The sequence below is a fragment of the Labrus mixtus genome, chromosome 11 (assembly GCF_963584025.1).
Source record: "Labrus mixtus chromosome 11, fLabMix1.1, whole genome shotgun sequence".
NCBI classification, from domain to species: Eukaryota; Metazoa; Chordata; class Actinopteri; order Labriformes; family Labridae; genus Labrus; species Labrus mixtus.
In genome coordinates this window covers 8,023,171-8,034,985 of record NC_083622.1, presented here as the reverse complement: position 1 = coordinate 8,034,985, position 11,815 = coordinate 8,023,171, and the positions used below count along the sequence as shown (strand labels likewise).

General features: G+C 41.8%; 2 protein-coding genes across 2 annotated transcripts; one reads left to right on the top strand and one right to left on the bottom strand.

Annotated features, from left to right (window-relative positions):
- Nucleotides 1-1,400: 1,400 nt before the first annotated feature.
- LOC132983517 (fucolectin-1-like) lies at nt 1,401-6,363 on the bottom strand. Its single transcript, XM_061049848.1, has 5 exons — nt 6,086-6,363; nt 4,818-5,103; nt 3,911-4,065; nt 3,044-3,329; nt 1,401-1,614 (listed from the first exon to the last, which is right to left on the bottom strand). The coding sequence occupies exons 1-5, from the start codon at nt 6,147-6,149 to the stop codon at nt 1,464-1,466; spliced, it is 942 nt and encodes a 313-aa protein (XP_060905831.1). The 5' UTR covers nt 6,150-6,363; the 3' UTR covers nt 1,401-1,463.
- Nucleotides 6,364-9,709: 3,346 nt separating this feature from the next.
- On the top strand, nt 9,710-10,846 carry LOC132983166 (probable C-mannosyltransferase DPY19L1). The gene is made up of 5 exons (XM_061049397.1): nt 9,710-9,727; nt 10,096-10,215; nt 10,300-10,474; nt 10,643-10,742; nt 10,819-10,846. The coding sequence occupies exons 1-5, from the start codon at nt 9,710-9,712 to the stop codon at nt 10,844-10,846; spliced, it is 441 nt and encodes a 146-aa protein (XP_060905380.1).
- The last annotated feature ends 969 nt before the right edge of the window (nt 10,847-11,815 follow it).

Below are 11,815 nucleotides of genomic sequence, written 5' to 3'. Positions count from 1 at the left end.
CACAGCAGTGAATAAAACACACTGATATGTGAGCATGACAATCCAGCAATAATAAGAAAAATCTAGCAGCTTACAACAGATACTAAACAGGATGTGATGTTATGGCCCGTCAACAATAATGCACAATTATCAATTGTTATGAAAGGAACATTGCTAAAGCTATTTCTGCCCAGACAAAAGCCTCTTACTTGGGATCTCCTGGTGATCGGTGCAAAGGTAAGTGCACTGTGTCTGCAGCGCTCATGTCCAATTGCGTTCAACGACGTCGAAAAAAATAAACAATCATAACATCAATATTAGACTGATGAGTCTCTTATCATACTTAACTGTACCTGCTAATATACAACACATACTTTTACCATTATTACTTACACTGTAGCTCTAAATACAAAACTACAATATATCCAGAATTCTGCTGCTCGCATTCTCAAACACTCCTGCACCTGTGACTACATCACCACCGTTCTTCATGACTTCCACTGGCTCCCCGAAACCCAGCATATCCACTTCAAAGTCCTCATCACCACTAACATAGCCCTCCACAACCTGCCCCCCCTCCCCCACATTTCTGATCTCCCCCCTTACCTATCTGAGCCCCTCCACCAGCATACTCCACCTCTGCACTCTCAGGTCTACTGATACAAACCACTTGTACTTCCCATGCAGAACTAACCATCAGTCCTGGGGGGGACAAGGCCTTCTCCATTGCCACTCCCACACTCTGGAACTCACTCCCAAAAACCATCAGAGACCCCCCCTCTCCACCTTCAAGAAGTCCATAAAAACTCTCCTCTTCATCGTCTACAACCACTATCAAAACCTCTTATCATCCTCCTTTTCTTAGATTATTTCTTCTTTTTTTTGTTGTTCTTTGTTAAATGTTTTTGAGTATTCATTTATCTCATTCATTGTTGTTGTTGTTGCTCTGTTTGTCCCTATCCTTCTTCCTGCATTTCCCTTTATCCCACTTTCCAACCCCAAATCACTCAACAGACATCTTTTCATCATGAGCCTGGTTTTGCTCGAGGTTTCTGCCTCTTAAAGGAAGTTTTTTCTTGTCACTTTGCTAAATGTTGCTTAGTGCTCATGATGGAATAATGTTGGGTCTTTGTACATAATATAATAATGAGTTTTACCTGCTCTGTTTATTAAGTGTCTTGAGATCAAGGTCACCTCGGCAGTGCTCAGGAAGTGAACTCCAGCTACCAGACCAATTTCCAGATTTGGTCCGGTTCCTGACCCAAGGCCCTACAGACTGAGATACTTTCCGCCCACTATTGATTGATATCAGCGCTGACGGCAGCTTTGTCTACAAATGCATGGCTGTAAAACAAGATGCAATTATCCTTTTACACAAATTGTATTATTTTCCATTGCAAACAATCAAAATTAAGCTAATAGTTTGATTCATGTGAGTTCAGTTGGTTAAATTTAGCTCGTTTTGGATAAAGTGAATCTTTATGCTAATCCAGGACGGAGCCATAAACCTCCACCTCACACAGGGTCAGGTACTCCTCCTTTCCAGGGATGAATATGTTCACATAGCGGCCATCCATCCCATTACATTGAAATTCAACAGTCGCTCCGGCGGGGATGCTATCCACCACGGCGCATCTGACAAAAGAAAGACCAATCAAGACGTCACATTCTTTAACACATAAGTACCATTTAAAAAAATGTTCTCTGTTATAACTGTGAAACATGTGTAACTGCAGAACTTTTCCTAAATATTTATTTAATTTAGACTTAGACAACTTTATTTATCTCAGCGGGCAATTGGGTTCCACAGTCAACCCAGACCATGCATATATTTTAGGGCTGGGCAACGATTAAAAGTTTTAATCGCGTTAATCGCATGAGTTCCTGTGATTAATCGCGATTAATCGCATTGTTATACGCAAAATCCAATAATGAATTAAAAAGTAGTGTATAGCGCACTTTTATTGTAAATGTACTTCTCAACTTAAACAATGTAATCAAAGCAAATAAATACAAAACTAAAGCTTATTGCATTCGTTGCAGTCTGGACGCAGAGTGGTGTGGGTCTCCTCTCTGCTCTCTGACTGCAGCTGGGTCTGCTGCGCGAGGCTACACTGACAGCCTGTGAGTGGTTTTGGAAGGGTGAGGGGCTCACGGCAGCACCCGCTGCTTGTTGAGGACAGTAACTGCAGAGCAATACGTGCTTTCACGTCAGTTTCTTACACCAAAAAAGTCTCCAATAACACCAGAAAAAGTCGCTAGATTTGTCGCTAGTAGCTGTTGACAAAAAAAGTCGCCAAGGGGGTTTGGAAAGTCGCCAGATATAGCGAGAAAGTCGTCAAGTTGGCAACACTCTTTCCTCTTTCCTGTGAGCGCCGCAGCAGACATGTGCAGAAGTAAGCAACATACGAGGCTCGCTCACGATGGAATTTTACAAAATAAAAGCCAGTGAGCAACAGACTTTTACAATAAGAAAATAAATAATAAAAACTGCGTTAATGCGAAATGAAATAATTGTCGGCAATAATTAATTAATGAGTTAACGCGAAAATAACACGTTAACGTGCCCAGCCCTAATATATTTACAAACAAACAACAGAAGAAGATTAATCAGAGACAACAAACAATCAGTATTTCAGTAGTACTGTACATACAGGCCCCTGGAGCAGAAGAAAAAATGTGTGCTCAAACAGGCCGTTGGGAGATTTTCCCTTCATGACATCACAAAGTAACCCCTCCCCATGGTGGGTGACACTCCCACAGCTAGGTGTTTGTTCTGCTCTCTGAGTCTGCCTTCTCACAGTAAACAATAGAGCCAGAAAGCCCGAGCCACCCACGCCCTTCCAGAGAGGGGGCATGGTCAGACATTCAAAGCTGCAGACACACAAACAGCCTATTCTGAGCAGGGCTGAAATAGAGGGGTTTATAGGCATGATCAAATACAGGATCAGAATGGATTTAGAACAAGAAACTTCACAGACATGTTTTGGGGAGCTATGAGACTTAAACTGGTTGAAGAGGAGAATAGCATGTGACCTTTAAGTGAACAGGGTGAACACTATACCTTGAGTTGTTGTTGCCATTGTTTTCAAGTGAGTCTCCAATGCGCAGCTCGGCTCCATTCAGTCGTTGATAGTAACGAAGACTTTTGCGGTTGGTTATCTTAACAGAATCCACTTTATGGGTTTTAAGCAAATCAAGTCGCCACCAGGGGGCGAAGTTGATGTCGGTGTGAGAGCAGGACCCGTGGACCTGATCGTTGTCGTTATTCCCATCAATAGCAAAGTATGCATTGCCGTCTATACACAATGATGACTGTGAGGCTTTTCCTTTGAGCGCCAGGTTCTCTCCTGTCAAATAAAATGCAAGCACTTATAAATATGTTTGTTCTTCTGTGTTTTAATCACTACGAGGTCACAACACTGTTTTTTTTGGTTTTTTTTTAAATACACACTCATCACCACTAACATAGCCCTCCACAACCTGCCCCCCCCTTCCCCACATTTCTGATCTCCCCCTTACTTATCTGAGCCCCTCCACCGGCATACTCCACCCCTGCACTCAGGTCTACTGATGCAAACCACTTGTACTTCCCATTTAAAAAACAAAAAAAAAAAAAACATCTGCAAAGCAACTTGCCATATATCAGACACAATTTCCACAACATTTCCATTCTGAAATGTCCTCAACTCTGAAAGATTTCTGTGTGGGAGGGATGGAGACCACCACATGTGCCTGTTTCTAACATCATATAAAGTCATAACTGATGTGTATCCATTCCAACATACTGGTAATGCTGGGTCTTTGTTGAGCAGCCAATCACAATCAAGTATCCAACCAGATTGAGGTATGAACTTAAATGTTTAGATACATGCTTGAACAGAATGACTGTGACTTATTTAAAATAGAACTGTATGGCTTAAATCCTCACCTGTCGGGGCATGGTACCCGTAAACCTCCACTTCACAGAGCGTAAGATACCTGTTAGCACCGGGTAGAACGATTGTCACATAACGTCCACTGATACGAGTGCTTGGAGTCAGGGTGTGCGAGCTGCCTGCAGGGATGTGAGATATTGTTCCAGCCCTGAAACAGACACACAAACACGTTAAAATAATCATTATCGGGGCGCTGGTGGTGCAGTGGTTTGTGCGCGCGCCTCTTGTATGGAGGCTATGGTCCTCCATGCGGGCGGCCCAGGTTCGAATCCGGCCTGTGGCTCCTTTACCGCATGTCATTCCCTACTCTCTCTCCCTGACTTCCAGCTCTATCCACTGTCCTGTCTCTCCATTAAAGGCACAAAAAGCCCAAAAATAAAAAAATTTAAAAAAAAGATCATTATCTACCTGTGATGTGTCAAGGTCAGATAACAAGTCTGTTAAAACATCATATAATGTAAAATAATAATAATAATAATCATTTCATTTATATAGCACTTTTCAAGACAGATTCACCAAGTGCTTCCACAGACAACATTGATTGTTCCAAAGCTGAGGAGCCAGTAGAGCAAATGGTCTATCACCCTTTGACCTTGGTCTGGACTGTGGAACTGCTGGGAGGCCTAAACCTGCAGATCTCAGAGGCTGTTTTGGGTGCTAAGGAGCGAGGAGTTCATTGATGTAGTCTGGTGCCTGCATTCATGGCCATGAAAAGCCTACAAGTAACATTTTAAAATGGATACTGAAAGAAACGGGTAACCAATGCAAAGAGGATAAAACTAGGGTTTTGTTGGCGAGGCTTTTCTAGTAACGCGTCTCTCTGTGATCGGCCCTGACTGTGCAGATGCTACCTCTAGGCTATTGCAGTATGAGGTTTTCAGTAGCTTTAATATCACTCACAGTGGGTTTGCAGCACCATTGTCTTTTAAGTTGTTGCCTATGTGAACCTCAGCCCCATTGAGCCTCTGTGCACAGCAGTCTCCTCTGTTGGTGATGACGACGGAGGTGACGATGTAACTGTCCAGCAGGTCCACTCTCCACCAGGGGTTGTCCATTTCTATAGTGTGAGTGCATGAACCAGCGTCGAAGTTTGATTCACGGTTTCCATCGATTGCACTGGAGGCATCCCCAAAGTTATGCTCATAGCGATGCGACTGAGTTGCTTTGCCACGCAAGGCCACATTTTCTGTTGAGGAAATGATGTATATTAAATAGAATCAGAATCAGCTTTATTGACTGTATGCTTAAACACACACAAGGAATGTGTCTTCGGTAACTGTGCTCTCAATGTACAAAAGAATAACATTAAATATAAACATTTAAGCAAAAAAACAATATATACAAAGCTAAATAAGATACTTGTGTAGTTGTGAGTAGTGCAAAAAATGCTGCTATGAAATATATGCTATTATGTAACAGATGATTATTTTACTTGAGCTAAAGTTCTTACAGTATGTACATAAGCAGTATTCATGGTAATAGCTTCATGATGTCAGATTCCTACTCACTAAAAGGAAGTTTTCCCCAACAATGAACATTAAAATTTGTGATTATAGTATTTTTTGTTTATTTTCCACTTGTCTTAAATAAGTTTGATTCGTTGTCTATTTCTCACTTGAAGGAGTGGAAATGAAGGGAGCAGACAGTTTCCCGCTCCAAACTTAAACACAGTTAACCCTTTAACGATTTAGTTAGAACTGGTACTAGTGTTGTAGTAAAGACCACAGTAACCAAGACCAAGACATACCCGAGACCAGAGTGCTCAGAGACCAAGACAAGACCAAGACCAAGACAGGATGAGATGAAGACAAGGCCAAGATCATAAATATCAATGAAAAAATCATCATCTTGTGTGCGGTGGCGGGTGTGTCACTCATTTAGACCACAACATTGGGAAGGTTGAAGCCGGCATTCTTCCTTCTCGTCACAGTGCTGACGTGGAAATGTAACTGATCAGTGGTGGTCTTGATTTAAAATCCAGAGTCCACCCAGTCTGAGACCGAGACAAGACCGGGTAAAAATACTTTTGGTTCCGAGACAAGGCCGAGACCTTCTACTACAATACTAAGTGGTACTATGGATTAGTAAGAGAACTAGAATAGAGAGAACTCATTCAGTTTACCAACAATAAAGAGAATACCATTATTATCACATTACAGTAAACTTACCATGATTTCTGGCCGAGCACATTCCCAAGAGGGTCAGCAAAAGAAATAACAAAACGTACTTCATTGTTCTGGATGAGACAGAAAAGAGAGAACAATTTTCAGTAAAGTGTCTTAAGATAACATTTGTAATGAGTTGGCACTTTAGAAAAAAAAGGATGTCCTGTTGCTTCAGGGCTCTGCATCCAAATTAAGGGCGTTTTCACATTAGGCTCGATTGCCCCCTTCCCCCGCTCGTCTACGTTAAACACTTGCTTATTCACACAGTCTGATACAGCAGGTGGCAGTATGCACACAGTTGGTTTGCAAATCCACCAAAAAGCTGAAAGAAGAAGAAGCAACCATGGCAACCAATCATGTACTGAGTCCATCCTGCTAGCTGTGGATGTTTTTGTTATTTCTGGGACCCCAACAATGACCTTCTTATTACTTTCACATCTATTGTGCAGCTCAGAGGATGAAACAGGTCTGTGCTACTCGGATACAGTGGTTTTTGGAGCAACACAAGATATTTTGAATGACGTCACAGTGGTCCACTCCCTTGTTTGATTACAGTTTCATTCAAATCTACCACGGACTGTGATCGAGTACACATGAATCATGCCCGAGACCACCTCTTCCAGGGGACTCGGGCACAGTACCCCAGTATGGTAAAAGTATGGTACGTTTGTGTTCACACTGATTAAATGACCGGACTTTGGGGTAGAGCGTACTCGGATCTTGACCAGGGTATCTGTTGCATCAGGCACTGGGTCACTGACCCTTTTTAAACATTGTGCCTGCCTCACTCTAGGTTTATGCTGACACTGTGCCGTAAACACATTTTAAATGTCCAATTCTTACTATTTTGTCCCACATACTCTTCCTTCTTCCAGTCTACCAACAGAGCAATACAAAACATTTTCAGAAAGTATTTTATTAGTGCCTTTCTCATATCTAAGAAATTACAGTTTCAAGTTCAGGTTTTAAAATATAATGAAGAATATTTTAAGTCAGTAACTCTTAAAGTACATTTTCAGTATTTATATGCATCATACCAGTTGCAGTAATGAATACTTAAAAGAGATGAGAAATGCAAAATGAAATATTTACCCTTTGGTATTTCCCTGGAGTCCAACAATGCAACTCTTCCCCAGGCAGAGATGTGTGTGTGTGTGTGTGTGTGTGTGTGTGCAGACTAGTCTTACACGTATCCATAATATAAATACCCTAAAAGCCAATCACATCACATCATGGAGTCTACTCCCATGAAGACAAATCACACTCCTCTTCCGGTCATCTGGACTCGAGATCATCTAAGGACACACAAACGATGGCAGTCATGTGATTCCTAATTATAAATAAATACACAACTGCATTAATCCAACTGTTGTGACAGTCTCTGCCTTCGCTCTAACAGTCAGGCTTTTACTAATATGTTCTGTCTCTCCTGTTCCTAAAGCAGAATCTGTAAGTCAGATGCAGAGTAAATAACAGTGAACCAGGACTTTGGCTTAACACACAAACATTAGCTGTTACACTTAAGAGCCTTTCAGATAGTATGCGGTGTGCACTGCGCTTGCGGGTAGGGCGCAGAGCAGAGGGGGAGTGCGCAAATCAGCTACGCAAGTCGCTTGGTGACCGAAACGATAGTCAGAACAATAGCTCAATAGCATTGTACACCAGCACAATGTATGTGTCAACTATTCAGTAGAACGCTCCGACCTTTCTTCTGCTGAGAAGGAGGAGATGAACAGAAAAGAACAGGATGTGGGAGCGTTTAGGCTTGTTCAGGTGCTGCAGCTCTATAACGACCGCTTCACGAACACGCCACACATTTCTGCTGCTGTTTTAAACACACCCGGTACGCCCAAACTGTTGGACATGTCTTCACAAACTAGAGTTCTCTGTCTGATGTCCTGGTAGGTCTGTAAACTAGAGCTCAGGAAAGTGGGACAACGCTTGTTGTGATCTGATCTTCCCTCCTATTGGACGCTTGGAGGTGACGTCACGGAGCGCTGCGCCAAAGTTGAAAATATTGAACTTCCTCGCAGCGTGCTCAGACGGCAAGCACAAACTGTGGGGCGCAGTACCCTCAGGCGTAAAAACGGCATCAACAAACTGAGAAAAAGACAAAGGTACAATGTGATGATTTATCTTCCTGGGTCGAGGAACTACCCTTCCCACAATCCATTGCGATTGATACCGCTTCTTAGTCATTGTTATAGTGTTTATACTGTTAATACAAGTGTTGTACTATCTTGTAGTTTGTGTTGTTGAATATATGAATTACATTCGTTATTCATACGTTCCTAACCTGAGTAACATCACCCATCACTTCCTGCAGGGGGCTCTGGAGGCTCATCAGAGGCCGCCGCCATGCTGGAAATGTCAGCCTAACAACAGGTTGAGACCTGGATCTGAGGAGGGTTTTAAGCATTATGACAAACAGTTACATCCTGCGCACCTGTCAATCACGTCAGCTATGCGCCTTATTGGGAAAACTCTTATCCTTCATAAAATCAAAACGGATGACTCAAAAAATTCAGTAAAACTGTGTAAACAGCAATGGTTGCATCACATGGATTATGTGTGTGTGTTTCCAGACAAACCGATAACACTCGATTTCATCTCAGACTTTAACCCATGAAGGTTGCCAATAAAAACATTGGCAGTAAACCTTTTCTGACCTTTTCTGGGACACAGAAAATAAGCATTGTCTACCAGTAACTCTGGGACTACTGCAGTGGGAATTATTGAACACTTTGGTTAACTTTCGTACTTTGTTTGTACGGACTGAGTTAACCTTTAAGCGTTGCCTGATGTCCTTCCAGGTTCCCATAGACTGTAAATATTAATTCTTCAATCAGTAAGCTCTGTAGTGAGTGAAATGATCAAGTGACCTTACTATATGATCAGACATTAAGGAAACATGCTATGTTGAAGTGCTGGCTTCTCTGACAACAATGCAGCAGCCAGTATGTCCTCCTTCTAACTTTAGATTCTGGTCCTGAATGCTCTGGATTTGTTTGGACCAGAGAAGGTAGGCGGTTTTAAGGCACCCCCATACCGCCGTTTTGGACGCCCCTCGGTTTGCCAGATATGAGAGCAGTTATCAGGTCAAACTAACAGGTGTTGCAGCGATGGAAGCAGGCAAGAGAACTGGTTCAGATAGAAGTGATTGTACCCGACCTAAAAAGCCTCTGCATGTTTCTAATAAGCTCCACGAGCAGAAACGTGCTCAAACTAGGATCAATATTGGAGATGCTTTTGAAAAATGGAGAGAGGTTAGAACGCAGAAAGGTTTACAGACCGATGCAGAGCTGGCTAAACACTGAAGCTTCAGTGTCCACCACATGGCAACCTGCGTGAGCATCGACTCTAGAGAGGAGGGGGCGGGGGGAGACAGCTCTCTACAATGTTTTGCATTTGGACTACAGTACCCACTTTAAACACTAGGTATCAGAGTTACATACTGCTCCTTTAAGTCTTTTTTTTCTACAGTGAAATCACTCATAGCTTGTCTTTGTCAGCCTTTTCTCCCGACTGCTTCATGTCACTTCACTCACACAATACCCTGGGCGGGAAAATGTGGACATGTCCATCCACCAGCCGATAGTTTCCTGAGTTTCACACATAATTGCTTAAATGCGTCTTCACGGCTCAGTGAGTAAAACTGCAGAGACCCAAGGGTGTCCTTCGTCCTCATAGGGGAAGATCAAAGCATCAGGCAGATCTGGCTATACTGTCTGTCTGTGAAATGTAGCTGTTCTTCCCCGTTCACATCATTTTCAGTTAAAGGGGAGACGCTTCTGAAAGATCAGAGCTTCACTGATAGTTAAACTTGTGATTTCATTATAACATGTCTTAAATACGTGATTCTGATTGGACAGTAACGCATAGCAACCGTCTGCTATCCCTTGTAGCAGTCCTTAGTTAGTGCTCTGCAATTAATCGAGTTTCAACTTCAATTACGAGTTCAGCTTCCAGTAGGTTTTTGTCATGTGTGGTAAGTGTTTGTTGTTATTCTGCAGATGGTGTACCACAGTCTGCAGCTGGTGGCCTTCACGGTCTTAGCCGTCCTCATCATGCGACTGAAGCTCTTCCTCACGCCCCACATGTGCATCATGGCCTCACTCATCTGCTCCAAACAGGTCAGTCTCTTGGCTCAAACAAAGGCAGTGATAAAAAATAAACACCAGCACTAATATTCCCTCCCTCTCTGCTCGCTCTGTCAGCTGTTTGGCTGGATCGGGGAGAAGTTCAAACACCAGGCTGTCGTGTTTGTAATCTTAGCCATCATGGCCATACAAGGTGTAGCCAACCTGCAGGCTCAGTGGGCCGTCATCGGAGAGTTCAGCAACCTGCCACAGGAGGAGCTGCTGGACTGGATCCAGGAAAACTCCCAGCCTGGTAAGTGAAGTAAACTCTGAGTCCCCCTCAGTCTATAACGTGGACATTAGAACAGCCAGCAGATACAGGAAGGAGAAGAACTGGAGACAATTCCATTCAACAACATTAACAACATCCCCATTTATTTCACTTTTGTCCCTGTGTCTGTTTTGTGTGTGATTGATGCAGATTCTGTGTTTGCTGACGCCATGCCCACCATGGCTAGCGTGAAGCTTTCGACAGGTCGGCCCATAGTCAACCACCCCCACTATGAAGACGCTGGTCTCAGGTCAGTGCTTTGTGACTCTTGTGCATACATAAGGGACACAAAATCTATGCTTTCTCGTCTTTCCCTTTGCATTCAGGACAAGTTACGGTAACACTTTATATTAAGGTGCTTGGAATAAGTTGTAATTAATAGGTAATAAGTCACTTATAAGATGTTATAAGACCTTATTAGATTCTTATTAACACAAATAAGACTATATAAGTGTTAATAGAGGCATAATTAAAACCTTTATTATGTCTTATAAGACACTTCTAGGCTCTTATTTAAAACTTATTAACAGTTTATATACAGCCATAAACATTAATAACATGCTTATTAACACAAATATGTCTATATAAGTGTTAATAGAGGCATAATTAAGACCTTTATTATGTATTACAAGAAACTTATAGGCTCTTATTAGAAACTTATTAACAGTTTATATACCGCCATAAACATCAATAAGATGTTTATTAACATTTATAAGACTTCATAAGGAAATATAAAGCCTCATAAAGATTAATAAATACTTTATTATGCACTTATTAAGAGCTAATAAAGCTCCTCTGCAGGTACTGGATCTAAAGTGGGAACACTACTTATAAAGATGAATAAATACTTTATTATGTACTTATTAAGAGCTAATGAAGCTCCTCTGCAGGTACTGGATCTAAAGTGGGAACACTACTTATAAAGATTAATAAATACTTTATTATGCACTTATTAAGAGCTAATAAAGCTCCCCTGCAGGTACTGGATCTAAAGTGGGAACACTACTTATAAAGGTTAATAAATACTTTATTATGCAGTTATTAACAGCTCAGTGGGAACAGGGTCCAACTTTAAATTAAACAGAGAAACAAAAAGGAGGTCTATTGAACTTCCACTCAAACAGTTTTTAAAAAAAAATACTACTACAAATACAAGTATTATCTTTAACGTTAACTGTAAACAACATTATGAAAACATTTGGTGTGTCATAGCTACCAACATATCTGATCAAATGCAGGGGAAAAGCATAGTTGTTTTTAACCCATGTTACTGTAAATAAAGTGTTGAAGGTGGACAAACATCAGAAGACTAGGACATCTGGA

Bases quoted from the DNA above. Each gene is read 5' to 3' on its own strand.
- LOC132983517 (XM_061049848.1), bottom strand. From the start codon at position 6,149: ATGAAGTACGTTTTGTTATTTCTTTTGCTGACCCTCTTGGGAATGTGC. The intron at 5,104-6,085 runs GTAAGTTTACTG...TTTCCTCAACAG, and splicing joins GTGCTCGGCCAGAAATCATG to AAAATGTGGCCTTGCGTGGC. The intron at 3,330-3,910 runs GTGAGGATTTAA...TTTATTTGACAG, and splicing joins CGGGTACCATGCCCCGACAG to GAGAGAACCTGGCGCTCAAA.
- LOC132983166 (XM_061049397.1), top strand. The intron at 10,475-10,642 runs GTAAGTGAAGTA...TGATTGATGCAG, and splicing joins CCAGGAAAACTCCCAGCCTG to ATTCTGTGTTTGCTGACGCC. The intron at 10,743-10,818 runs GTCAGTGCTTTG...CTTTGCATTCAG, and splicing joins TATGAAGACGCTGGTCTCAG to GACAAGTTACGGTAACACTT.